Source organism: Neolamprologus brichardi, chromosome 8 (genome assembly GCF_056152115.1).
Source record: "Neolamprologus brichardi isolate AB-2024 chromosome 8, ASM5615211v1, whole genome shotgun sequence".
Classification (NCBI taxonomy): domain Eukaryota; kingdom Metazoa; phylum Chordata; class Actinopteri; order Cichliformes; family Cichlidae; genus Neolamprologus; species Neolamprologus brichardi.
The window spans coordinates 26,758,902-26,786,811 of record NC_142111.1 but is presented as its reverse complement, the minus strand read 5'-3'; the positions used below and the strand labels follow the sequence as shown (position 1 = coordinate 26,786,811).

Below are 27,910 nucleotides of genomic sequence, written 5' to 3'. Positions count from 1 at the left end.
AGGTGAGTTACCTGCTGCCTGACAGGCTCAGCTCCAGACAACATGCAGTTCGGCTCACACAGGAAGTGAGTTTACTTTGGTTACACCTGTGAATGCAAGCGTGAGGAGACTACCTCAGGTCACTGGGAGCTGAGGCGACCTCCAGCTTTCACTCCCACTTTGTGTTCTACAAAACTAAAGAAACCAAGAGACCTCCAAAGCTCCTCCCCCTCCTCCTGCACCTAAACCTGGTTTCACCTTCAGCCTCTTTGTTCCCGTTTCCTTCCAGCAGAGGGCGTAAGAGCTGAGTCGTGAGTTCGATCCGTCAGATTTTATTTCTTACAGATCGGTAGATGGACAGAGAGCAGCACAGTCCTGGGTTTTGCATTCAGGGCTTCTCTGTGTTGAGTTTACAGGTCCTCCCCAGGATCTGGTTAATGACCCTGAATTAGACAGTAGAAGAAGACGAGTGTCACCGATGACGTGGGAGTCGCCCTCACTGCCCGTCAACATGAGTGTTAAGAATCACTTTTAAAATCATCAACTGAAGAGAAACTGAGCACTTGTTTGGAGCGGAACTACACCTCCCATGATGCCTCAGTGCAGCTCTCCCTGTGTCCCTGCAGAGGGAGGAGAGTGGGAGGAGGAGCATGGGGCGGAGAGGGGCGAAGGGGGAGTTTGGGAAAGAATGCGAGGAATTCATTTCCTGTTGAACAGCTCTGAGAACGAAGGAGGAGACGAGGAGTTCGAGGAGAAGGAGCTCTATCTCCTGCTCTCCTGCTGGATTACTGACTCCACTCTCCTCCCAGCACCTCCCGACTCAGGAGGAGCAGGAGGAGGAGAGGGAGGTGCACGATGGCTGAGCCCCTGCTGAAGAGGACCTTCTCCAGGCTGAGAGGCAGAGACAGAAGCCGCAGGAAGACCGACCCCAAACTGAGCGGTAAGCAGCTGAAACTCACTTTTCCTTCACTTACATGCAGCCTGTAAATGCCTCACGCTACCTTTAATGTCAGAATAAAGTTTATGAAGTGAGGGCAGTGAACACCTCACAATGCCTTCATGTGATGAAGCTGCTTCCTATCACAGATTAAAGGCACTGTGAGCACGCTCACGGCAAGCTTCCTGCGGCGTCCCAAACTTGAGGGATGAACTGCTCTCATCCCTGAAGTGGGCGGGAAACTAAGGCAGAGGACCATTCTTATGAAAGAGTTTGTTTAAATAAAGTTCTGCTGTTGGAATCAGCGTTGACCTCATGACCTCAGGCGTCTCAGGTCACATCTGATTGGGCAAACAGTGTCTGATCAGAGCTGGAGCAGAGCACAGGGAGAGTCTGTTTTCATCGCAGCCTTCGTCAGGACACATGACTCTGACGCTCTGCGTTTGCATTCTCAGCAAAGAGTGGAGGTCAGCATGACCCACGGATGAGCAGACGACCTCGTGCTAACACGCTAACAGAGGCCAAGGTCGGCGTCCTCGTCTCTGCCGTCCAGTCCTCAGATGTTTCAGGGTGAATGTCCACGCGTTTCCAGTCAACGTGGCCACCCAAACCATCAATCTATATTAGACCTTTTCACTCACATGCCAGTAATCACATCAACAGCTCACTGTGTTGGTGTGTGTGGTGTTCAATTGAATTCAATAGCGCCAAATCACAACAACAACAGTCGCCAACAGGGTGTTTGATATTGTAAGATAAAGACAATAATACATACAAAGAAAACCCCAACAACTCTATGACCCCTATGAGTAGGCACTTAGCAGTAAGAAGGAAAAAACTCCCTTTTAACAGGAAGAAACCTCCAACACTCTGGGAGGGGCGGAGCCATCTGCTGCGACCACTTGTGGTGAGGAGAGGAGGACAAACCTACACCTATTGCAGCATAACTAAGGGAGGATTCAGGGTCACCTGGTCCAGCCCTAACTATATGCTTTAGCAAAAAGGAAAGTTTGAAGCCTAATCTTGAAAGTAGAGATAGTGTCTGTCTCCCGAATCCAAACTGGAAGCTGGTTCCACAGAAGAGGGGCCTGAAAACTGAAGGCTCTGCCTCCCATTCTACTTTTAAATACTCTAGGAACAACAAGTAGGCCTGCAGAGCGGGAGCGAAGTGCTCTAATAGGGTGATATGGTACTACAAGGTCATTAAGATAAGATGGGGCCTGATTATTTAAGACCTTGTATGTGAGGAGCAGGATTTTGAATTCTGGATTTAACAGGAAGCCAAAACAGGAGAAATCTGCTCTCTCTTTCTAGTCCCTGTCAGGACTCTTGCTGCAGCATTTTGGATTAGCTGAAGGCTTTTCAGGGAGTTTTTTGGACATCCTGATAATAATGAATTACAGTCGTCCAGCCTGGAAGTAATAAATGCATGAACTAGTTTTTCAGCGTCACTCTGAGACAGGATATTTCTAACTTTAGAGATGTTGCACAAATGGAAGAAAGCAGTCTTACATATTTGTTTAATATGTGCGTTGAAGGACATATCCTGGTCAAAAATGACTCCAAGGTTCCTCACAGTGTTACTGGAGGCCAAGGTAATGCCATCCAGAGTAAGAATCTGGTTAGATACCATATTTCTAAGCTTTTCAGGGCTGAGTACAATAACCTCAGTTTGATCTGAATTAAGAAGCAGAAAGTTAGCGGCCATCCAAGTCTTTATGTCTTTAAGACATTCCTGCAGTTTAACTAATTGGTGTGTGTTATCTGGCTTCATGGACAGATAGAGCTGGGTGTCATCTGCATAGCAGTGTAAATGTATGCTATGTCTTCTAATGATGCTGCCTAGGGGAAGCATGTATAATGTAAACAGAATTGGTCCTAGCACTGAACCCTGTGGAACTCCATAATTAACCTCAGTGTGTGAAGAGGACTCTCCATTTACATGCACAAATTGGAGTCTATTAGATAGATATGATACAAACCACTGCACTGCAATACCTGTAATACCTACAGCATGTTCTAATCGCTCTAATAGGATATTATGGTCGACAGTATCGAACGCTGCACTGAGGTCTAGAAGGACAAGCACAGAGATGAGTCCACTGTCAGAGGCCATAAGAAGATCATTTGTAACCTTCACTAAAGCTGTTTCTGTGCTGTGATGAACTCTGAAACCTGACTGAAACTCTTGCTGTGTCAAACACATCTGATGTTGTGTTGTCTGCTTCTTACAAAGTGTTTTTCTATTCTGAGCACTCAAGCACTTTATACCATGTATGTGTGTTCTGTCTAACATTCATGCTCTGATGGATCTATGTGACCTTGTGTGTTGCTGGAGCTTGTTTATAACATGTTTCTCAGCTTGGAACAATAAGAAACACGAGTGCGCTTTCCTGTAACTGTCAGAGAAGGTGAAGGTACACCTGCACATCTGGAACACCAGCACAGTACACTTTTACCTGAGCCAATCAGCCGTCACGTCACATCCGAGGGAACTCAGAGTGTGGATTTGCGGTGCTGTTTTCACTAATATGTACGTTAGATCCTTTTGTGAACGCAGTGCGCTGCAGAGTTGCGCTCTTGCATCAGAGACTGTGGAGAGGAAAAATGTTGCCACATGACCTCGGTTCTCTGAGAGAGTCCTCAACGAGCTTCCTCAGTGCATGCTCAGACCTCCTCCTCACTTTATTTTTAGAGCAGGTCTGCTCTGGATCACGACTCTGGGCTCAGGGCCGAACTCTTCCACACACACACAGAGCAGTGACGTCTTCTGTTTCTATAACAACAGACAAACAGCCAATGAATGGACCGAATGCTCATGATGTCACTGCGATGTCACTGCTCAGTGCCATGTGAAAACATGATGTTTCGCTCCGGATTTCTTCTGTGCAGAGCTTCATGCAGGTGCATCACGAGTTCATGGCTGTGCTCTTGTCCTGCTGTTTCATCAGCAGTTGCAGCCAAAGAAATGAAGTCTGAGACTTTTCTACTACAGAGTCCTCGCTCTTTGTTGTGGTGAGGGGCAGACATATTTGTTCCCTTAAGTTTTCCATTTCTTTGTTCTTCCGCTCGTGTCCATCCTGATTGTTTTACTGATCTCTCTCTGACATCTGGGAGTCCTTACGCTAAAGTAATGATCATTATCCTCTGGTAACTTCTGAAACCCCAGAGGAAAAGCTTTAAGTAAACAGGAGGAACAGATGCTGCTCCACAGACCGACCAATAACGCGACGTGTAGCTACACTTCCAGGTAAATCCTCAGTAGGGTTCAGACTGAAGCAGTGTCACAGGTCCTCCTCAGTCCTGGTTTGAAATCATGACCAGATCCAGATCCTGGACAGTCGCACATTGTCAGCTTTCTGTAGAAAATCTGGGTCAGTTAGCCACTTCCTGTCATTAGGCCTGTGTGTGGTTTCTTCCTGTTTATCTATCTGGGATGTTGAGTAAAAGTTTCAGATATGAATCTCAGTGAACACGATGGCTTTATTTCATATTAACACTTCAAACATTATGTGTAAGGACTTTTAAAACCACGCAGGTGAACATGTAAACATGTGGACACAAACATGTTCACGTGTGGACACGAACATGTTCCCGTGTGGACGCAAAGATTAAACTTCACAGAAAACGAGCTCGATGGCTTCTTCCTTCAGCTCACACACGCTGACATGCACGCTGCGATTCATGGAGCGAGCCGGAGTGAACACATTAAACCAATGCGGAGGTCAGTCTGATGGTTCGAAGGTCATCCTGAAACTCACTCACTGAGCTTCTGATGTAAACATGTGGGTCAAAGGTCAAAGTTGAAGCAGACAAAAGGTCAGAGGAGGATTTTCAGGGAACTGGCCCTTTAAGAGCCTTTAAATGAAAGTGTCTGAAACACAGTTTGTTTAGAAAGAGTGTGTGTGTGTGTGTGTGTGTGTGTGTGTGTGTGTGTGTGTGTGTGTGTGTGTGTGTGTGTGTGTGTGTGTGTAGGCTGTAATGAATAGTGAATAGACAGCAGTGTGTTTGGTTTTAAACACAGAGACTTCATTCACATCTGCACAGTCACAGCTGTTTATTCACCCTACCACCCCCACCACTCCACTCTACGCCCTAACTCCCCCGCCCCCGCCCCACAGTGATCGCTGTTTGTAGGACCGTTGAAATGAAAAACAGATGGACTATTATTAGCGCTCACGCTCTCGTCTCTGATGACAGGAAACGAGGGACAACCTCTGCAGAGTGTCACTTCCTGTCTGGGCCCGTTTTCAGTCCAAAGGGGCTGTGCTGAGAACACAAGGAGAACAGCTAGCCTTCGTGTTGTAGCTTGGTCTTATTCAGTGTAAAACAAATGCATTGAAAGGACGTCGCGTGTGCGTGACGATGTTTTAACCTGCAAAGTGAAAGAGAGTGATCCTAACCTCCAGGAGGGATTTCTTTAGCTCATCCTACTTTAGCTATGATCCTGATGTCCTTCGGGACTTTGTTTAACTACAGTTTAACTACAGGAAGCCACACCAGCTGATAACTGACCCTCGAGAATACTCGAGCACCATCCAAACCACTTTAAAACAGTTTGAGGGGTCCTGAACGCAGTCCTGAATTCGGACTTCTCTTAGATTCTCTTGGTGGGGGAGCCTGAATGCAGAGGTTACTGACTTTACCCAATGAGAAGTCACAATGGTGCATTCATGGCATTTAACACATAAACTCAGAACACACGTCACATTTACAGATGCTGAAACACACACAGAAACAAACAGAGTGTATTCATGCAGCTCAGACAGCTACTTTGCAGACCGTCACGAGGATCTCACACACACACACACACACACACACACACACACACACACACACACAGGGTCTGTGCTGAGGGCTGGAACAGTAATCTACATGTATAGGATGTGACAGAGAAACGTTCCACTTTCCTTCACAGCAACAGCTGATCATATGCAGGGCTCGCAAAATTTCAAAATCCCTGGTAGCCCTTCGGGCAGGGACTCTTCAGTTTTTGGTAGCCCAAAATTAATTTAAGTAGCCCGAATAAAAAAGAGAGCAATTTTTTTGATGTTTGATGTTTTGTTTCCTGTTTTGTTTCCGTTACAATATTATACATTAAGTATAATATTGTAAAGGAAACAAAACATTAATCAAAAAATTGTTGAAACACAAATTATAACATTGTATAAAGATTACAATCATCAACTCAAATACTTGGTTCTAATTGAACAGACATTTCTATGAACGTGTAAGAACTGTGTAGGACATGAATCAGTCTGTGTCAGATCCTCAATCTGAAATTTCCACTGAAGTCACGGGTAAGAGGCAAGTGGAACCAAGATCGAGGCCATTTGCTTTTTGAAGTTTGCAAAGACTGCTACATTGTGCCAGTGGTAGTTCACTCTTTGCAACATAGTACGCTGGTCTAAACAGATCTTCAGGTTTATTTTTAGTATGTTATTTGTAATTGGTGTTCGTTCTGGGAAAGATATTGCAGACTGAGCAATAATGCATTTCTTGCATTTCTCATGGGTTCTAATTGGGGCCTTTCTTAAAATGACTGGTCCCAGTAACAAAGGCGCGTTTCGACTCAGAACAGCATCCTGTGTGCCATGCAATTCCTGTCGGTGGCGCTGTCACTTGGTGTTCGCTCGCTCTGTGGTATAGTATCACTTCCTGTTCCTGCTCAAACACAGTGGTGTTTCTGAGTAGCTTATTTGCTTAGCAGTTTAATTAACAACTTCTAAATACATTCTTTTTTTTCACAGTATAATCTTCACGTGCTTCATCCGAAGCACACTTTCTGTGTACTCACTACCTAATTTATAGCCAAAGTATTCACTCACTGTCACTCACTGTCTCTGTACTGTTTCGCTAGCTTAGCTCGTAGCCGACCCGTTAGCACCATGGCTACTTCACCTGTCCCTTCTGCACTTTCTTGCTCATTGTGTCAGATGTTTAGTTACTCCTCGGCCTCCTTTAGCGGTAATGATATCTGTAACAAATGTAGCATATTTGCAGCTCTGGAGGCCAGGATTACTGATCTGGAGACTCGGCTTCGCACCTTGCACTCACCCTTAGCTAGCCAGGCCCCTGTAGCTGGTGCAGCCGAAGATAGCGTAGGCCCCGCTAGCTGTTCCCCGGCAGACCCCAAGCAGCTGGGGAAAGGCTGGGTAACGGTGAGGAGGAAGCGTAGTCCTAAACAGAAGCCCCAGGTACACCACCAACCCGTTCATGTGTCTAACCGTTTTTCCCCACTCGGTGACACACCCGCTGGGGGTCAAACTCTGGTAATTGGTGATTCTGTTCTCAGACATGTGAAGCTAGAGACACCGGCAACCATAGTCAATTGTCTTCCAGGGGCCAGAGCAGGCGACATTGAAGGAAATTTAAAACTGCTGGCTAAGGGTAAACGTAAATTCAATAAAATCATAATTCACGTCGGCAGTAATGACGCCCGGTTACGCCAATCGGAGGTCACTAAAATCAATATTGAATCGGTGTGCAACTTTGCCAAAACAATGTCGGACTCTGTAGTTTTCTCTGGTCCCCTCCCCAATCAGACCAGGAGTGACATGTTTAGCCGCATGTTCTCCTTAAATTGCTGGCTGTCTGAGTGGTGTCCCAGAAACGATGTGGGCTTCATAGATAATTGGCAAACCTTCTGGAGGAAACCTGGTCTTGTTAGGAGAGATGGCATCCATCCCACTTTGGATGGAGCAGCTCTCATTTCTAGAAATATGGACAAATTTATTAAACCCCTCAAAACATGACTATCCAGAGTTGGGACCAGGAAGCAGAGTTGCAGTCTTACACGCCTCTCTGCAGCTTCTCTCCTCCTGCTACCCCCCCAAAAACCCATCTCCATAGAGACTGTGTCTGCTTCCAAAAAGACAAAAAACAAACTAAAAACCAGCAACAAACAACTTAAACATTTACAAAGAAAGAACAATACAGTATCCACATCTGAACCAAAGAGTAAAACAGTGAAATGTGGATTATTAAATATTAGGTCTCTCTCTTCCAAGTCTCTGTTAGTACATGACTTAATAAATGATCAACAAATTGATTTACTCTGCCTTACAGAAACCTGGTTGCAGCAGGATGATTATGTTAGCTTAAATGAATCAACACCCCCGAGTCATTCTAACTACCAGAAATCTCGAAGCACAGGTCGAGGGGGCGGTGTGGCAGCAATTTTTCACACCAGTCTATTAATTAATGAAAGACCAAGACAGACTTTTAATTCATTTGAAAGCCTGATGCTTAACATTATCCACCCCAGCTGTGAAACTCAGAAACCAGTCTTACTTGTTATCATCTATCGTCCACCTGGGCCTTACACAGAGTTTATGTCTGATTTCTCAGACTTTATATCTGATTTAGTTCTGAGCTCAGATAAAATAATTATTGTGGGTGATTTTAACATCCATGTAGATGCTAAAAATGACAGCCTCAACATGGCATTTAATCTGTTGTTAGACTCAATTGGTTTCTCTCAAAATGTAAAAGAACCCACCCACCACTTTAATCACACTCTAGATCTGGTTTTAACATATGGCATAGAAACTGAACATTTAACAGTGTTTCCTGAAAACCCTCTCCTGTCTGATCATTTCTTGATAACATTTACATTTACAATAATTGATTACGCAGCAGTGGAGAGTGGACTTTATCAAAGTAGATGTCTTTCTGAAAGCGCTGTAACTAAGTTTAAGAATATAATCCAGCCACTGTTATCATCGTCAATGCCCTGTACCAACACAGAGCAGAGCAGCTATCTGAACGCTACCCCAACAGAGGTCGATTATCTTGTTAATAATTTCACCTCCTCACTACGTACGACTCTGGATACTGTAGCTCCAGTGAAAACTAAGGTCTCTAATCAGAAGTACATGACCCCGTGGTATAATTCTCAAACACGTACCCTCAAGCAGACGACTCGTAATCTGGAGAGGAAATGGCGTGTCACAAATTTAGAGGATCATCATTTAGCCTGGAGAAATAGTTTGTTGCTTTATAAGAAAGCCCTCCGCAAAGCCAGAACAGCTTACTATTCGTCACTGATTGAAGAAAATAAGAACAACCCCAGGTTTCTCTTCAGCACTGTAGCCAGGCTGACAAAAAGCCAGAGCTCTTTTGAGCCAACCATCCCTTTAACGTTAACTAGTGATGACTTCATGAACTTCTTCACAAATAAAATTTTTATCATTAGAGAAAAAATTACCAATAATCATCCCACAGATATAATATTATCTACAGCTACTCTTAGTTCCATTGATGTTAAGTTAGACTCTTTTTTTCCAATCGATCTTTCTGAGTTAACGTCAATAATTACTTCCTCCAAACCATCAACGTGTCTTTTAGACCCCATTCCTACAAAACTGCTCAAAGAAGTTCTGCCATTGATTAATTCTTCGATCTTATATATGATCAACCTATCTCTAATAATCGGCTATGTACCACAGGCCTTCAAGGTGGCTGCAGTTAAACCTTTACTCAAAAAGCCATCTCTAGACCCAGCAGACTTAGCTGATTATAGGCCAATCTCCAACCTTCGTTTCATATCAAAAATCCTTGAAAGAGTAGTTGTCAAACAGCTAACAGATCATCTGCAGAGGAATGGTTTATTTGAAGAGTTTCAGTCAGGTTTCAGAGCTCATCACAGCACAGAAACAGCTTTAGTGAAGGTTACAAATGATCTTCTTATGGCCTCTGACAGTGGACTCATCTCTGTGCTTGTCCTTCTTGACCTTAGTGCAGCATTCGATACTGTTGACCATAATATTCTATTAGAGCGATTAGAACATGCTGTAGGTATTACAGGTATTGCACTGCAGTGGTTTGTATCATATCTATCTAATAGACTCCAATTTGTGCATGTAAATGGAGAGTCCTCTTCACACACTGAGGTTAATTATGGAGTTCCACAGGGTTCAGTGCTAGGACCAATTCTGTTTACATTATACATGCTTCCCCTAGGCAGCATCATTAGAAGACATAGCATACATTTTCACTGCTATGCAGATGACACCCAGCTCTATCTGTCCATGAAGCCAGATAACACACATCAATTAGTTAAACTGCAGGAATGTCTTAAAGACATAAAGACCTGGATGGCCACTAACTTTCTGCTTCTCAACTCAGATAAAACTGAGGTCATTGTACTCGGCGCTGAAAAGCTTAGAAATTTGGTATCTAACCAGATTCTTACTCTGGATGGCATTACCTTGGCCTCCAGTAACACTGTGAGGAACCTTGGAGTCATTTTTGACCAGGATATGTCCTTCAACGCACATATTAAACAAATATGTAAGACTGCGTTCTTCCATTTGCGCAACATCTCTAAAATTAGAAATATCCTGTCTCAGAGTGACGCTGAAAAACTAGTTCATGCATTTATTACTTCCAGGCTGGACTACTGCAATTCATTATTATCAGGATGTCCAAAAAACTCACTGAAAAGCCTTCAGTTAATCCAAAATGCTGCAGCAAGAGTACTGACAGGGACTAGAAAGAGAGCATATTTCTCCTGTTTTGGCTTCCTGTTAAATCCAGAATTGAATTCAAAATCCTGCTCCTCACATACAAGGTCTTAAATAATCAGGCCCCATCTTATCTTAATGACCTTGTAGTACCATATCACCCTATTAGAGCACTTCGCTCTCGCTCTGCAGGCCTACTTGTTGTTCCTAGAGTATTTAAAAGTAGAATGGGAGGGAGAGCCTTCAGTTTTCAGGCCCCTCTTCTGTGGAACCAGCTTCCAGTTTGGATTCGGGAGACAGACACTATCTCTACTTTTAAGATTAGGCTTAAAACTTTCCTTTTTGCTAAAGCATATAGTTAGGGCTGGACCAGGTGACCCTGAATCCTCCCTTAGTTATGCTGCAATAGATGTAGGCTGCCGGGGGATTCCCATGATGCATTGAGTTTTTCCTTTCCAGTCACCTTTCTCACTCACTATGTGTTAACAGACCTCTCTGTATTGAATCGTATCTGTTATTAATCTCTGTCTCTCTTCCACAGCATGTCTTTATCCTGTCTTCCTTCTCTCACCCCAACCGGTCGCAGCAGATGGCCGCCCCTCCCTGAGCCTGGTTCTGCCGGAGGTTTCTTCCTGTTAAAAGGGAGTTTTTCCTTCCCACTGTCGCCAAAGTGCTTGCTCATAGGGGGTCATATGATTGTTGGGCTTTTCTCTGTATCTATGAAGCGCCTTGAGGCGACATTTGTTGTGATTTGGCGCTATATAAATAAAATTGAATTGAATTGAATTGAAATTGAGGGAAAACCAACAACACACCCGGCAGAACATTATGTTATTTACACGGGTGCACATAAGTGGTCCGCAGGTGCGCATTCGCTGTCAAAATAAAAGACGCGCACCAGATAAGAAGTTGCAGCACGCGTTTGCGTCCATATAAAAGGCTGTTTTTGTCCGCTAGAGTGGGATTTTCACGGCACATTCTGCACCAAATCTCTGTGCGTTCATCATTTGTTTGAAGCCAGCTCACCTCCTGCAACCACTTTTCCGAGAATACGCTTCTTTTGTGGTTCGGACTCCTTCTGACATTTCTTTGGAGGTGGAGGAACACCAAAGTAATTGCTTAAAGGAGCTTCTTCGACATCTTTAAGAGTTCTACACAAATGTCTGTCCTCCTCCTGAAAATCTTATGTACGCAAACACGCGTTGCAACTTCTTATCTTGTGCGCGTTTTTTATTTTGACAGCGAATGCGCACCTGCGAACCACTTATGTGCAGCCCTGGTTATTTAGCTCGTCATATTGCAGCCACAGAAATTCTTTTGTCCATGAAACCATAAAGCTGCACTTTCTTTTTGCCTTATAGTCTGATTTGTCATAACTTTTCCGTTTTGTGGTAAGCTTTCCTTTGGCTGTTACTTCTTCACCCTGACCTGTCTTATTTGGCTCAGCAGAACTAAAATATATATCCTGCTGCTTTTACACAGACACTAACATAACGCTCAGCGATTCTCTGCGCGATCAACCTCTCACATGTTTAAGCTGCGGGAGATTTCACTTGTCATGTTTGCATAGTAAGCTAACGATTGATAAGATGATGTCAGAGGAATTGGTGCGCAAATTATCGTCACTCACCAATCAGTGCTGTCGTCGCTCTCTATACACAGTTCGCGCGATTGCAAAGTGAAAGCAAAAAACAAGCGCAAATTCAAACGCGATTTCAATATGTCACATATTGACAGTGGCTCACCGATGCCAATGACATAATTACCCAGCTACATTTCCGAAAGAACGCAAAAGCACTGACATATATTTTTCCTTCCTATGATAGCCCGACGGGCAGGGCAGAGATAGATTTTGGTAGCCCGACTGGAAAAATCGCTAGCCCCGTATCCCTGATATGACCATCAACAGGAAATCAGACCTTCAGTCAGAGCCTGCTGCGCTAAACTTCATTTTATTTATTCAGCTTCAAATCAAAACAAAGGTCAGCTGAGAGCACTTTATATGTCAAAGTAAAAACCCTGTAATATTACAGAGAAACTCCAACATGTCAGAAGGCTGTAGGTGTCAGAGGAGTCATGAAGACAGACAAAGCTGAACTCTTATTGAGTGAATGCAGGAAATCCCAAAGGTAAATCACAAAGTCCAAAAACAGAGGAAATGCTAGCAGAAGACTGGGGTAAGGGGAACAAATGTTCTGTTGAAGGACAGTGACAGGAGGGTAACCAAGAGGAGACAGCTGTGCAGATGGAGACACAGCTGAACCAAATCACAGACTAAAATCAAAGCACGAGGAACACTAACTCTCAAAGCAAAAGTGAAGTGAGCTCACTACATGAGGACGACACAGATACATTAATGACCAAATACAATAATAATATGCAAAGCAAGGCAACTAGGAATCAAAACAAAATATTTCTACAAACCAAAACTTGAAAGTCCAAAAACTCAAAAACGCTGGACAATCTGACACAACCATGAGACACGAGCAGGCGAGCAACAGTGCGAAAGAAAAACGTGTAACAGGAAGAAACCTCCGGCATAACCAGGCTCAGGGAGGGGCAACTTTTGCTTCCTATCATCTGATCTGGACCAGTGTGTGCAGATCAAACTCACCCACCTCACCACTTTGATAGCACCAAACGTCCTGATCCAGCCCATAATAATAGCTGTTTGTTTACTACAGAGGCTCCAGTCCGGCCCGACAATGTCTTCCAGTCCTCTTCCTCACCATCGTCGCCAACACTTACAGACCCCGACCCCCCATCGCCTCCTCGAAACCATATCACAGTGGCGAAGAAACAGCAGTGGGCGCGTCAGGGCTCTGCAGCTCCACCCACCTTCTTGACCCCAAGCTCCACCATCACACTCTCAGACCAGGAGAGACCCACAGGGATATCTCAGGAGGCATCTGGGCAGGCCTCGAGCCACAGGCTGGTGCAAGACAAGGTAATAGCACACTATCTATATGACCGAGCCTTCACACTGCTATCCTCCTTTGTCCCTTCTTTTGCTAATAGTCAGACCTTTACTGCTGCTTCAGTTTTTGTTCTGTCCACCATCTTTGTTCTTGTCCTGCTAATAATTGGGCTTTACCTTCCTAGTAATCTTTAGTCTTTCTACTTCCACTGCTAATCCTTAATCATTGTTCTTCTCCTGGTAATCCTTAGTCTTTGTCCTCCTGGTAGTTCTCTATGTTCTCCTCCTATTCCTCCAGCTACGATGTCCATGGTGGTTGGGTCTCAATTCAGGTACCTTCATTAATACATTCCCACGTATTAAAACAATGCACTTATTTGTGTTGGGCATGGATTTTTAACAGGGAAAACAGAAAAATATGTACCCTTCCCAGAAATAACAGTTGCAAGGTTGTTGGGCAGAGATTGTGCTGCTGGTAGATGGACACCTCGTCCTGGATCTGATGGTGGTTTGACTCCTCATTCTATTCCTTCTCTCCCTTCAGTGATGTGTCCACTCGTTATTGTCATGGTTTGCAGATGCAGCAGTGTGCTGACAGGATGTGCACCAGTCTGGCCTGGGATAAGACCAGTGCGTCCTGTGTTAGCACAGCAATGCAACAGGAATCCTACTACCCAGCAGGGGACCCCGCTGAATCTCCCTCCACCTCCGTCAGTGCCAAGCTGTCTGGCCAGCGTGCCTACCTGCAGAGCCTGGATCGCAGCAGCCGAGCCTGGGTGCTTTCCTCAGGAAAGACTTCAGATGAAGTGTGCGACCCCCAGGAGGACAGTGGCAGCAACATCTGGTACAACCCGATCCCTGAGGAGGAGGACTTAGGAGGTCTACGCCGGGACGAGGATGTATGGAAGCGGAGGGCAAAAAAAGATGAGCCTAGTGCTGGAACAGACGTGGGCGGAGGTTGTAGCAGTGCCAGCCCACTGGAGGACTTTCAGTGCTCCAGCCTCCCCAATCCAAGTGTCAGTCACCATATCGATGACATCCAAGCAGAAAATACAGGTAAGACTTCCTGTTTCACCTGCTGTCGCCACATTGCTCAGGTTTTGTCTTCATTGGCGTTCTTCATCTCGCCCTGCTTCAGACTCTCCTCCAGACTCTAGTCCCGCCTCCCAAAAGAAAGGGGGTGTGTCAGGAAGTATGATTGACAGGTTGAGGTCTCCTGGTACGGTAAGAAAACTCTCTCTAAAGATGAAGAAACTTCCCGAGCTGCGCCGGAAACTCAGCCTCCGCTCATCTTCTCGGGCCCAGCGGCAAACAAATGACAACAGAGGATGCGGAGAGGAGTCGGCTGGTAAGAGCACGGCATCGTTATTGGCGCTCTCCAACCAGAACGTGATCAGCAAGTATCATCTGGACAGCTCCACCTCTCCAGCCCGACCACAGCGACGGTCATCAAGAGGATGTTCAGCCAGTAAAGGAGGTAAACCGCTCGGGGGGGGGGGAAGAGGTTAGCTCAGATGTAGAGCAGGAACTTTCATGGCTCTGGGCAGGATTCAGGAGTAAACTGATAGCGTCTGTGACTGTATTTCACAGAAATCTGTGTATCTTCCTGATATTTCTGACCTTGCCAGAACCTCATTAAGGTCATGGATTCCATCTTCATCCATTTTCAATAAAGCGTGGGGAGTCTCTAAGTGAAATCCAGTGAAAAACTACTATAATAGAACATATATGTCTTCCTGTCAGGGTATCTCAGTGACGGGGACTCCCCTGAACTACTGCCACGACAGCAGCCCTCTCAACACGTGATCACCCAGGATGGGCCCTGTGACGTCAGCTCGTTCCAGCTGTACGTGGGCTCCGACCCGCCGAGATGCAGCCAACGGGTGACGGGTTTATTGACAGTCCACTTGCTGGGGCTGGAGGAGATGAAGACCAGCAGGTATAAACATACCTTCAAGCCTTTAATTCACTTCAACACAGAATCTGAACACAGCAGCATCCAGTGGACATTAAGAGAACTGCAGGTCAACAAGCTCAGACTGGCTGTTTTACGAGCAGCTAATTCATGACTGTATAGGGTGTAAATTGTCTGAGTACAGGTCTGATATAAACATTCTTCTAACCTGGATCTCTGGCTGGTGTTTGTGGGGTTACCAGCAGACCATACAAGAAGTCTGAGCTCCAGTTTTAGGAATTTACTTGGATGTGACTGAGTACTAATTAGCAGGTCGTCTGTGTCTATGTGATACACCGGACAGACCTGTACAGTCTAACAAACTAATCCACCCTCTTGGTCACTTCTGGCTCCACTGACAACATTTTTCTGTGAATGTTGTGTCCAAGGGGGCCCCCTGCTGGAGGGTTAGGTTCAGTTTTGGAGCAGTCATTGTCTCTGTCTCTCTGGATGTTCGGTCTCAGGTCAGAGGGCAGTAAGGAAGTCTTCCTGGTGATACAGATCGATGGGGTGACGAGAGCGCGGACTGCCCTCCTGATGCTGCGAGGCTCGGCCCTCTCCTTAAACCACACTTTCCACCTGGAGCTAGAGCGAGCCAGGCAGCTCCGCATAGTGGTATTAACACCAGGTAATACAACAAAGCCGCATTCAGGCAGGACCAATGCTCCCTATAATGTTTCATGTGTATGAGCGAACACACAAACTCCCTAAATTTGTGTGTTCCCTTCTAATGTAGGTATTAAACCACATCATCTCCTGTGAAGAGAGATTCTGTTAATTGAGACACGATCTTGTTACTGACTGCATCAAAGTGCTTTTTAAGCTGTAAAAAGCTCGGACCACACTCATCTATCCAAAAAACTCTTAATGTTTTTAAACAAACAGCAAGTAACCGGTTCAGTTCTTCAGACAGTCTCCACTGTAGTCTTTAGACAAACTGACGATTCCTCCATTTCTATCACTGGTGAAAAACTTTAAACAACCTCCAGCTGTCATGATGTCATGATCACGAGCCCCCCCCCCCCAACATCATCATATTCTTTGGGTGTCCATTTAAATCTGCTCACTAATTTTTTTTCTCCCCTTTTTCAGTCTGTGCACCCAAAACAACATCTGAGCAGAGTCCCAACTCAGGTGGTCCAACTAGAAACCGGGTGTGCGGTCTGGGTGGGGTCTCCATCCCCCCTCTCTTCAAAGGTTCATTATACCACATTGTTCATTGTTAATGCAGCTGACACTATGATTATCAGTGATGTCTGAATCGTATACTGTTTGGTTTGTCAGGGAGTCGCTGTCAGCAGCTCTGTGTGAAGCTGGAGCCCAGAGGACTTCTCTATATCAAACTGTCTCTGCAGGAGAAATGGGACACGCAGGTACACAATCCCACTGCTGCTGCTGACACATGCAGCTAGTTTTAACTGGAACCAGCAGGTCAGCTGGGCGGGGTCACATCGTCCTGCTAGTATGGACTGTTCTTCAAATAGCACAACTCGAAAACTTTGAATAGAGTAACGTATATAATGGTAAAAGTAAGCTTCCACATAGTCATTACACATAAAGTGAAATATTTGAAGCCTTTTTTGTTGTTTTCATTTTGGTGGTTGTGATATGGAAATGTCCAGCTTCTCAAGGGTGTGTTCACTCACACAGTCAGTACCTGGTGGGGGCTCCTTCACCATCAATGCCTGCTGCAGTGCAGTGTAGCATAGACACGGTCACCTGCAGCTGCTCCAGTATTACAGAAGCCCAGATAGGGGTTCAGGTCAGGTGAGCTGGCAGACCAATCACAGTAGCATCGTGCTCAGCAAACCCTCTGGTAGGCGTTGCACCACTGTGAGGTGCCAAGTGCTGCTGAAAAGGGGAATCAGCATCTCCACGATGAGCATGAAGTGCTGTGAACTGTGGACCAACCACCACCGCCGCTACAGACTCAATCATAAATTGTGTGTCTGCAGCCCAACGGCGACGCATCCACCCCGTCCTCTGTGTTTGGGGTTGAGCTCCACCACCTGGTGGAGAAAGAGGGCTCTGCAACTCCCGTCCCCCTGCTGATCCAGAAAACAGTGGCAGAGATCGAACGACGGGGACTGAAGGTTAGCGTGCAAGTCCGCTGTGACAAAGATGCCGCGGCTTCACCGTCAGCTGATTATGTGTCTGTGTGTGTGTCAGGTGGTAGGTCTTTACAGGCTCTGTGGCTCTGCTGCGGTGAAGAAGGAGCTCAGGGATTGGTTCGAGAGGAACAGCTCAGCAGTTTGTCTGTCTGAGGACCTCTACCCTGACATCAACGTAATCACAGGTAAGCAGAGAACATGTACTTGACCCCTGACCCTGTGTCTGAGCTAGACTCTGACCCGACCTCTGATCGTCCTCATACTCATTGTGACTGCACTCACCTGCCTCCTCAGGGATTCTAAAGGACTACCTGCGGGAGCTGCCATCCCCCCTCATCACTAGGACTCTGTACCAGGTGGTCCGGGAGGCCATGACCCTACGACCCCCACCTGTCCAACCTGCAACACCTGATCCCCAACTGTCCCAAAGGACCGTGGAGCTGCTGTCCTGTCTGCCACCTCCAGAAAGGGTAACAGCCAGTACTCCTGCAGCACTACTGTGCTAATCTTGCACCAGCAGCATTCTTACAACGCAGCTTCCTGCTGTGACAGTGTCGTGCTTCCTCCCCACAGTCAGCAGTACCTTCACTCAGTCTATCTGATGGACACTAGCCCACAATGTTCTTCCTCATGCTACTCTTCTTCTTCTGTGTGCAGGCCTGCTGTTGGTCCTGCTTCTTCCTGTCTCTGTGACCCAGCTGTGACCCCTCTATGACCCCTTTATGACCCCTCTATGACCCCTCTAGTTTGCAGAGTTGGTGTGAGACAGATAAAGAACACAGTGTTTACATTTAAAGCAAATGATGAAGGTTTGATTTCGTCTGATCGAGCATGTCGCGCTAGAACTGCCCAGTGACATAATGCACCAACTGCATTCTCATAGGGACGTTTCTTCTTCGTTAATGCAGAAGCTGCTGTTCCCGGTGCATTGTGGGTAATGTTGGCAGCAGCCTCTGAACAGGAAGAATAGTCTGGAATAATGAACGCATGCTTCCTGTTTACTTCCTGTATGAACACCTGCTCCTACAGAGGGGTAGAAAACTGGCAGCTTCAGCTGCAACCTAACACCCTGACCTTTGACCTTTTCGCAACCTGGAACCTTTGAAGCAAAATAAACAGGCTGAATATTTTACATTCGGGAAAACTGAGACGAGTTAATCTGAAATCTGACATCAGGTCAGATTTCAGCAGGTCAGCCGCTGAGTTGTCTACTAACCGTCCTCGCCATCTCTCGCTTTCAGGCCACTCTGCTGCTCCTGCTCGACCACCTCAGCCTCGTAGCATCTTTCAGTGCCGCCAACAGGATGACTCATCAGAACCTCGCCGTGTGCTTCGGGCCTGTGCTCCTCACACCAACCCAAGATGCGTGGAAGGGGGGAGGAGGGAAGTCGGGAAGAGGATCAACGAAGGGTTTCTATCATGGCGAGGAGATGGCGAGCGCCGTGGACTTCAAACGGCACATCGAAGCGCTGCACTACCTGCTGCAACTGTGGCCAGGTAAGCCCTACAGACCTGCCCACATACCTTACCTCGCCATGGAAACCATCAAGATCGTCCCAATTGTTCTTCGTCCTCAGTGCCGACTCATCGAGCACCAGCCGACGCCTCACCTCCTCCCTCCTCCACCCCTCACCAGAATCCCTTGGTGCAGCAGCAGCGGCATCCTGCGTTGCGCCTGGCTCTACCACAGAGCCCTGAAGAGGAGGTGGTGGTGTCACGGCGAGGGCGTGGCGGTGTGGCCCGGCTGGAGAGTCCACCGCCAATCAACAGGTACGCGGGAGACTGGAGCGTTTGCGGACAAGAGTTTCTGACCGGGCAGGATGCCGATTACGATGAGGTGGCAGGAAGTGAGAGCGATGCAGGTAAAAATCAGCTGATCGTCTACCTGTACACATGGTTAACCTTCACAGGTGTCACTGAAGTCACATGTTTGACTCCTGCTGGGTCACATCACGACAGGGGACAGGTGTCTGACTGACAGCCCTTTCTCCTCTCTGACTCTTCCTCTTGGTTTTTCAGGGAGTGATGATGAAGACGAGGAGGAGAAGAAGAGGGCGTGGCCAACAGGAGGGGGCGGAGCTCTGTACATGGATGACTTCCTGGACTTTGACGCTCCGTTTAACTGTCGGCTCAGCCTGAAGGACTTTGACGCGCTGATCCACGACCTGGACCGCGAGCTCGCCAAACAGATCTGTCTGTAGAGAAGGAGGAGGAGGAGCAGGAGGAGGAGGAAGATCTGACCTCATTAAATTTCAGATCAGCTGAGTTTTAACGTGTTTGTCTCTGATGGTTTGACTTTGTGCTTAAATGAAACTACAATGATGTTTGTGTGGGAAAGCAGATCAGCTGTTAGCTTGACCTCTGACCTTTTACTCCACAGCTGTTTTCAGCACTGAGAGCAGAATAACTGTTCATAGCAACAGGGATGAACATTAATAATCGCTCAAAGTTCAAAGTTCATCAAAGAAACTTTTTATAACTTTTTCAGTGAATTATAATTAATGTTGAATTATTTAATGTAATGAAAAAACACCTGACGTGTTTATTTTCAGACTTTTAAAAAAGAGAGAAGAGTCATTTTACTCTGCAACACATTTCAAAAGCAAACATTAAAAATAATGAAAACATTTCTTGTAATAATAAAAAATAAATAATTAGCATGAAGAGAAAAACCTGAACTAATCTCGGTGCTGGTGAAACACGAGTTTTGTATTTTGTACTTAAAGAAGAATATTCAAGTTAAAATAAATGAAACAAATAGTTATCTGAAAAAAATGGGAAATGTTCTCATGACCATGACTTTAAAGTCTTTTTCATTGTGAGAGTTTTTATATTGATTAACTATAAAGTTAAAAAAGGAAACAATTAAATGTGTGACCTTTAAATCATCTAAACTCACACAACCCTCCATCATCCCATCATCAAAGCACCAATGTTCTCATTCCTCAAATGATAGAAAATAATCTTTAAATACGGGGAAACTATAATCTGAAAAAGGTGAAGTCTGAAGGTGAGGCTCCGTCGCTCTTTAAACTGATTAAATCAGCTGCTCAGGACGTCCTGAAGGAGGCGCTGTGCCCAGAACCAAACAGGAATTTATTCCTTTTTTGAACCAAACAGGAATTTATTCTCAAAGCGTGCACGGTGACGGTCTCAGGGTGAGTCTAACGTTGAAACCAAAGTATGTGCCTCAGAGCCTGTGAGCTAACACTAGCTCACAAAGTCCAGTAATCAGTGACATCACCAAACGAGCAGCTCTCGACTGTCTGCACGAGGCTTCACAGGGGGGCGGCAGCAGAGCGCCAGGTCAGGTTAGACAGCACGCATGCTGAGGTTATTAATAACAACTGCTCTCTGAGGTTGTGGAGCTCCGAGTTCAGGCCCCAAACTGTCAACAAACTTTGGACCTGCAGCTTCAGCGTGAAGAATGGGTTCTCTGAGGCGTGGAGGAGGTGCAGGAAGCTCCTTCCACAGCAGCGAGCACCGGATATCTGAGTATCAGGACTTCGGGGGATCTGGTGTTGTTTGCACTGTTGAAGCCATAATTTCTGTGTTGATGGTACAGAGTTTCTCACTGTGAGTTTGTGAAGTTTGAAGCTCTTTTCTCCTTGTTGTTGCTGACAGTATTATTATTGTTATTATTATTGTTGTTGTTGTTGTTACTCTGTTTTGCACATCTTCAATAAGCACTTGTGTTTTTTACAATGAAGACGACGTTTGTCTGCAGATGAAGCAAAGTGATGAAGCACAGTTCCTGTTGGAACAGAACACAGTCTGTATGTCTTATTACCCCAAACAGCTATTAAACACCTTATTAACGAAGCTTCTGCCTGCTGTGGTCAATATCATCACTGCTGTCACTCGACCTCAGTGCACCATTCACTTTGTGATGCACTTCGCTCTCGCTCTGCAGGCCTACTTGATAAAACAGCATCGAATCACCTAAAAACAACTAAAATAAAAAAAATAAAATAAAACAAAATAAAATAAAAATAAAAATAAAAAGTCAATCAGAACAAACCCCCCTTAAAGGGAAGGCACTAAAACAGCTGTTTTACGAGAATGGGGGAGTCAAGGAGCTGCAACCAGTAACAGACAAAGAAGGATTATTCTGATCTTTGAATCATGCAAAGCTGCTGCTGCAGGACAGTCTAAAAGTCTAATCCTGTCCTCACCTCAGTTTCACGGCCTGCAGAGGAGGCGAACTGTCTGTTAATCATGTATGAGGCGGCTAAGCATGAAGCTTCCTCTGAGTTTACCTGTGAGTTTACCTGTGAGTTTACCTGTTCACTGTGGGGACCGTCAGCCCTCAGTCTGTCTGACAAGACTCAGCGATTTCCTGAGGTCTCTGCAGCTGAAATCTGTAAGTAAAAAGGAAAGCAGCTTCGACCAACCTGTGGGGACGTTTGTAGGACGGTCGTCCATCTTTCAGAAGCTTCACCGCTGAAGACTCAGTCCTCATCCGGGATCAGAGACACATGAGACAGATCGAAATCATAACTTTGTTGTGGTAACTTAAAAAAAAAACAGCACATTCTGCTTCAGGTACGTGTGTCAGTTTAAGAGGGGCGGGTGGATGACGCACAGAAGCGTGATTGGCAGTTATCGGTGGCGTCTCTCACTCACTAACACCTGCATTTCTTCCTCTTAACTCACCTGTCAGTCAAAGCTCAGTGTGCGTCAGGTCCCGCCCACCTTCTCCGTCCCGTTAAACGCGCTCTCGCGCTCGCTCTATTTGGCGTTTCTCTGATTGGCTGTCAGTGTGGCCAGCTGACGGTGCCGAGCGCTGATTGGCTTCTCTCTCTCCCCGTTCTCGGATCGTCAGGGGGCGTGTCGGTGCGCGCGGACAGGCAGCGGTCGGACTTTAAAATGGCGGAAAAATAAACGAAGAAAAAAAGTAAAAACAAACAAACAAACAAACAAAAAAAAGAAACCGTGGACACGGAGGGAAGCCCCGCTGCTGTCCGGGACGGGCCGGGCGACAGGTTTCCATGAACTGCACCAGGTGAGCTGCTCAAATATTAAACTGCGCCACAGCCTTCCTCCTCCTCTTCATCATCAGTCTGTGAACTCGAGCTCCAGGTCAGCTCTGATCAATAAGCGATGGTTCTGTCGGTATTGGTTTCAAACATCGGTCAGAAGAACTTCCGGTCAGTCGGGAAACTCTGAACTTCAGCTTTAAAATCGGAGACGTGTTGAAATATTCATCACAGAGCTGCAGATCAAGTCATCAATACTTGACTTTGACTGGCTTTGACTGTTGACCGTGCACTCAGTAATCAGATTACTCTGTCAGCACCTGTCAGGTGTGTTTCTTTCAGGTTCATGTGATAGAAACATGCAAACGTACCTGACTTGTGTTAGTCGCCCTCCTCATGTTTGTGTGTCCGACACACCTGTTAGCTAAAGATAACTAAGTAAAGATGCCCAATAATCAATCATTTGGTGGTTATTGGTTTCAAACATTGATCAGCAGAAGCAGCCAATCACACTGACTGGAGTTTTTCTCACTCCCTGCATGAAAAAACGTTTGCATGCCGACTGATTTTAGACGCTCTTTAATGTGAACTTGGACCTGCAGTTCTATGATATCGTCCAGTTTGTGTTTTTTCTGTGTGCAATCACCTCTAAAGACACCTGGGCCTCCTGCGCTCTTCGCCGTCTTCACACAGCAGAGTTTTTGAACAAAAGAAACGACAGGCAGGAAACAGAATCTCTGAAAACCCACAGTCGGGTCTAAAGTCAGTCCAGTGCTGGTCCTGTATGAGCACACCTGACAGACCTGCTTTTTAGGCAGTTTTAAGGTATTACGATCACAGAATGTTGACCATTTAATACATTAACGAGGAAAGAGTTATTTGATTGGTCACGTTTTCATCACGATTGATCACTGGCCGTCATCTCGAGCGCTCTGAACTTCGTCTGAGAGGCCATACGTAGTTCAGGTGTTTGGTGTTGCAGAGAGTCGTATCTTCAGTGACTTTATTCAAATTAATGGAGATTTCTTCTTCTGCCCTCTGAACACTGACCCCCTCTGTCTTCCTCAGGGTCCTCCATGTCCTGAACCCTCGCCCCGGGGGCCCATCTCCCATCATGCCCATCGACGTGGCCGTAAGGATCTGCCTGGCCAGCTCACCTCCTCTGCGCTCCTTACTCGGGAACTGCAACAAGCGCTCCTCGTCCTCAGTCGCTCTGCTGCCGCATTGCCGACCGCTGCGACCCTGCCTTACCTCCGCGATGGCGACGGCACCATCAGCGGGCGTAGAGAGCGGCGGCGGCAGCCCGGGGATGTTAAGGAGGAAGACCGTGGCGTTTGCGGACTCGCGGGGTTTGGCGCTCGCCACTGTCCACGTCTACAACGAGTGCGAAGATGAGGCGCTCAGCGAGCTGCTGACCGAGATCGAGAGTGCTGCCTCCGGACTGCACCTGGCAGACATCAAAGGTGACGGAGGAGGTCACTGATACTTAAACAAATCAGTAATCTATTAATCAATACATTTGTTCTGGAAGCTTCTTTGTGCCTGGTCGCTTACTCACAGCCTGTTTTTCTTCTTTTTGCATCCCTGAAGCAGTTGGGACGCCAGAACATTTCAGCTGAGCTTCATGTTCTCCATTGACACCTTTCTTCATCTCCTCCTTCCAGATCCAGCAGATTGTGGTTCTTGCCTGGTTCTGGCCTTCACCCAGCCAGCCACAGACTACTTAGACCTGAGGAGTCGTCTCAAAGCCCAGCAGGTGTGCCTGGAGACCTGTTCAGTCCAGGAACACCTGCTCTCGGGTACTGTCCAGGTCCGAAACATCTGCTTTGAGAAGTCTGTCTGGGTGCGGATCACCTTTGACTCTTGGTGCTCCTTCCAGGACGTTCGCTGTCAGTACCTGAACAACGTCTACGGTTGCCCCGACACCGACACCTTCTCATTCTCCATCGCGCTCCCGGAGCTCCTCAAGCCCTCTGGAAAAGTGGAGTTCTGTATCCGGTACCAGACTCAGGACCAGACGTTCTGGGACAACAACCTTGGGAACAACTACCGGCTGGCAACGGCCGACCAAAACAGTCGGAGCACGGCCGCTGAGAGTCCAGCTGGAGTGCCGATCCAGAGGGACCGCAGCGGAGACAAGAGAGATGAGATCCATTCGGACTTTGATCCGTTTGGAAGCCCTCGGACATCAGCAGGAATCTTTCCTGAATGGCAGAGCTGGGGCCACATCGACACCACCCCCTACTGGTGAGACTGCCGCGACACATTTTTAGGTCACACTCACTGGCTTTTATGATGTACAAGATCCACTTCAGCACTAAAGAAACACTTTATCCTCCAGCTGTGATCCAGATGTTTGTAGGATTCACTGCGCACTTCCTCACTTTACCTCACAGGAGTTCTCAGACAGATGTTTACCTCTGGATCTGTCTCATACTCTTTTACCCCATGCACCCGAAAACTGAACCTTTAACTTACACCCTGGTTCCCACGATCCCGGCGCCTAGCCGGATACCACCGGGGCTCCTTCATACGCAGCACAGAGAAGCAGTCGGAGGAACCAGGAGCTCCAAAGGGCTTTAAACCAGCATCCAAAGGAGACTTTGAACCGCGAAGCTTTCTCCGAAGCTCCCAAAGATCCGTAATCAGCGCCTTACAAACGTTTTTTCCTCTGGTCTACATGTTCTTCTTCTTCTTTTGGGTTTCACAGGACTTGGATGACCTTCACGTCTTCATGAGCATCCTTCTCTGGAGGACTCTGAAACACCAGCATGGTTAATGTAAGGGTTCCTGAGGGGCTCACCTTTTTTTGGGTTGTTTTATATGAACTGAATTGCTTCTGTCGTCAAGACTTTCTCACAGGAGGAGTTTCCTTGGTTCATGAACTCGGCGTGACCGTGACGATCAGTGTTATGCTGTAACAGGTCGGATTCAGGAAGTGTTTTAGCCGTGACTTTAGACGGCACGCACGTGACTCACTGCTAGTTATTATGATGATGGCAGGGTGTATGGAGGCGGAGCCGTGGTCACCCTGGCACACGCTGTGGTCCGTCTCTGTTCAGACTGGTTTGTCGCTCTCTTATTGGAGATTTTTTTTGTTGCAGTTGTTCGCTACTGTGTCGACTCGGACTCGCTATAGTTATGTCAGTGAGCTTAGACTAACCGTTCTCGAGTCTGAACTTGTTTTAATGCTGAGATCTTGTAATATCTGACCTTTGACCTGTGACTTGGACCCTTCAGGGACTGGACCAGCTTCAGTCAGAGCTGTGCCTTCACGTCTCCCTGTGGGGATCCTGAAAATGTAGCTTCATAGGCTAGTCCTTGAGCTAAAGTCACATGACCAGATTCAAAGGTTAGCCTGATGACGCAAACTTGTCCGACTGGTCAATGTCAAAACTATGGCTCATCTGTTACCGGGCAGATTTCAGCCATGTTTTCCCCCTCACTGATGTAGCTTTAAACGGTCAAAGGTCAGGAAAGCCTTGTCATGTTTAGTTGTTTTACTCTGACCCTCTGCTATGGGCGGAGTCACGTGACCTTTCACTTCCTCTTTGCTCCTGAAACCTTTACTGAACACTCCAGTGCTCTTACCTGTGTGTGTGTGTGTGTGTGGGGGGGGGGGACCATGTGACAAGAAGTAAGAGGGAAATGTGTTAAAGTGAACGATGATGACGTCGATACTGATGGGCCCTGAAGTGTTTCCTGAAGGGCTTGTGCTGCGTTCAGGTGCTGTCGGCCCTGAGGCTTGGAGTTTTTGTATGAGCGACTGTATCGGGGGGTGGGGGCACAGTTCTGATTGTCCCTAACCACAGAGCCCCGCCCTCAGCTCTGACTTATTGTATTTAACTTGGTTAGCTCGTGAGCTAACTAGCTGCTAGCACTGTAAACGTAATGAGAAATGTAATGATGATGTCTGTACCAGGAAGTGATGTAAGCAGGGAGTGTTTGTCTGTTCCTATTTTTGTGTATCATTTCATAATAAAAGTCTAACATTTGTAAAGTTTGATTTTCGCTTACTTTATTCTGAAAAACTGACATCAAATGAAGAGATGAAAGATAAATAATTGTTTTATATTGGTCCTTGTTGTTCAACCAACTCTGAGGGTTTCAGTCAGGTTCAATAAACGCGAGCATGCTCTCTGGGACAGGAGGAGGCTGGCGTGATGAGATGTGAGCTGATGGCTGTGAGCGTGATTAACATTCCTGGTTTTGTCCGATTAGAGTCCAGCTGACTGAACCGAGGGGAGAGGGCGGTCAGCGAGTCAAAGCGGCCATGTGATCGAGCAGAATCTGTTCAATTAACAGGAAGTGAGATGGACGGTCTGTATCAGTTATTGATCCTGTGTGTGTGGATCGTTTCCACTGAGGGAGATTTATGCTTATATAAGCTTGTGCGCGCAGACAGGAAGTTAAATCTGGTGCCGTCAGATGCGATGTGGATTACATCGCTGCTGTCACATGACCTCAGAGGCCGTGAAGCTGCTTCTGTGCGTCCCTGGGTCGGCTGTAGCTGTAGCACCACCTCTTCCTCCTGAGAGCAGCTTGTGTCCACAGGATGTCAGGCTGGAGTCACATGACCCCACACTGTTCAGCACTTTAATGAGGTTTGAATATTAGAGAAGTGGACCTGCTGTCTGACCCCAAGATTAAAATTTATTTAAAGCGTTTCAGCGCTTTACTTTGAAAAGCTTTGAGGTTTAAAGCAAAGCGTCCTCATCCTGCTGCTGCGGATTCATTGACCTGTAAAATCATCGATGTTCATCAGGAAGTAAATCGATGGTTCTTTTTGAGTTTTAAGTGAAAACTGATTGAACTGCTTTTTCATTTTTAGAACACTGCGATTGGCTAATGTCAGCGCTGACGGCACTCATCTGTTGCCGGGCAGACTTCAGCCATGCTGAGCCCTGACGTGTAGTTTGAACTTGACAGTAAACTTCAGATTATCCCGTTTATATAAGAGGATCATCATCATCATCATGACTTGAATTCAGCCGTCTGATTGGCTCCTGACCTGAAGCCGATTTACTGATAATTTGATCCTTGGATCAATAATACCCAAAGACGTCTTCAGCTCATGAAGTAAAGTCAGGAAACCACGGAGAAGTGGGAGGAGTCTGTTTCTGATCTGACCAATAAGGGGTCAGCGCTGGGATGTGAGGCGTCTAACTGTTAGCACGCTGAGGCTAGCAAACATGTTTGATAAGTGATCAGTGACTGAGCATTTTTGATGTACTCTGATTACTTTCAGCATGTAATGTTAGTGCAGGTCACCTGTCCGCGGTTCTCCTGAAAGAGTTTGAAACATTTAATGAAATATTGTCACTGCTCCTGCTTTACTTCCTTGTTTATTTCCCATTTATCTCCTGATTTATTTACTTCCTGCCCAAACGGATCAGCTGTTTTTTCTCAGGAAGTTTGAGCCTTTTAGACGAGGCTCCATGTTTCTCACTGAGCGCGCTCTGCAGGCCGAGAAGAAGCTCTGATAGAGGTTAATGTCTGCACGTCTCTGAGGCCCACACCAGGAACGCTGACATCATCAGAGTCGTTCAACATTTACATCAATATT

General features: G+C 46.4%; 2 protein-coding genes across 2 annotated transcripts; both read left to right on the top strand.

The window, feature by feature from the left end:
* The first annotated feature begins 634 nt into the window (after window positions 1–634).
* On the top strand, window positions 635–21,187 carry syde1 (synapse defective Rho GTPase homolog 1). The gene is made up of 14 exons (XM_006793274.3): window positions 635–919; window positions 13,068–13,330; window positions 13,879–14,356; window positions 14,439–14,777; window positions 15,044–15,239; window positions 15,719–15,882; window positions 16,347–16,451; window positions 16,539–16,627; window positions 17,210–17,347; window positions 17,424–17,550; window positions 17,660–17,835; window positions 18,607–18,862; window positions 18,943–19,227; window positions 19,385–21,187. The coding sequence occupies exons 1-14, from the start codon at window positions 835–837 to the stop codon at window positions 19,564–19,566; spliced, it is 2,883 nt and encodes a 960-aa protein (XP_006793337.2). The 5' UTR covers window positions 635–834; the 3' UTR covers window positions 19,567–21,187.
* A 972-nt stretch (window positions 21,188–22,159) lies between these two features.
* Window positions 22,160–26,344, top strand: ppp1r3cb (protein phosphatase 1, regulatory subunit 3Cb). Its single transcript, XM_006793273.3, has 3 exons — window positions 22,160–22,370; window positions 23,413–23,807; window positions 24,009–26,344. Exons 1-3 carry the CDS (start codon window positions 22,357–22,359, stop codon window positions 24,593–24,595), a joined length of 996 nt encoding a protein of 331 aa, XP_006793336.2. The 5' UTR covers window positions 22,160–22,356; the 3' UTR covers window positions 24,596–26,344.
* Window positions 26,345–27,910: the final 1,566 nt, after the last annotated feature.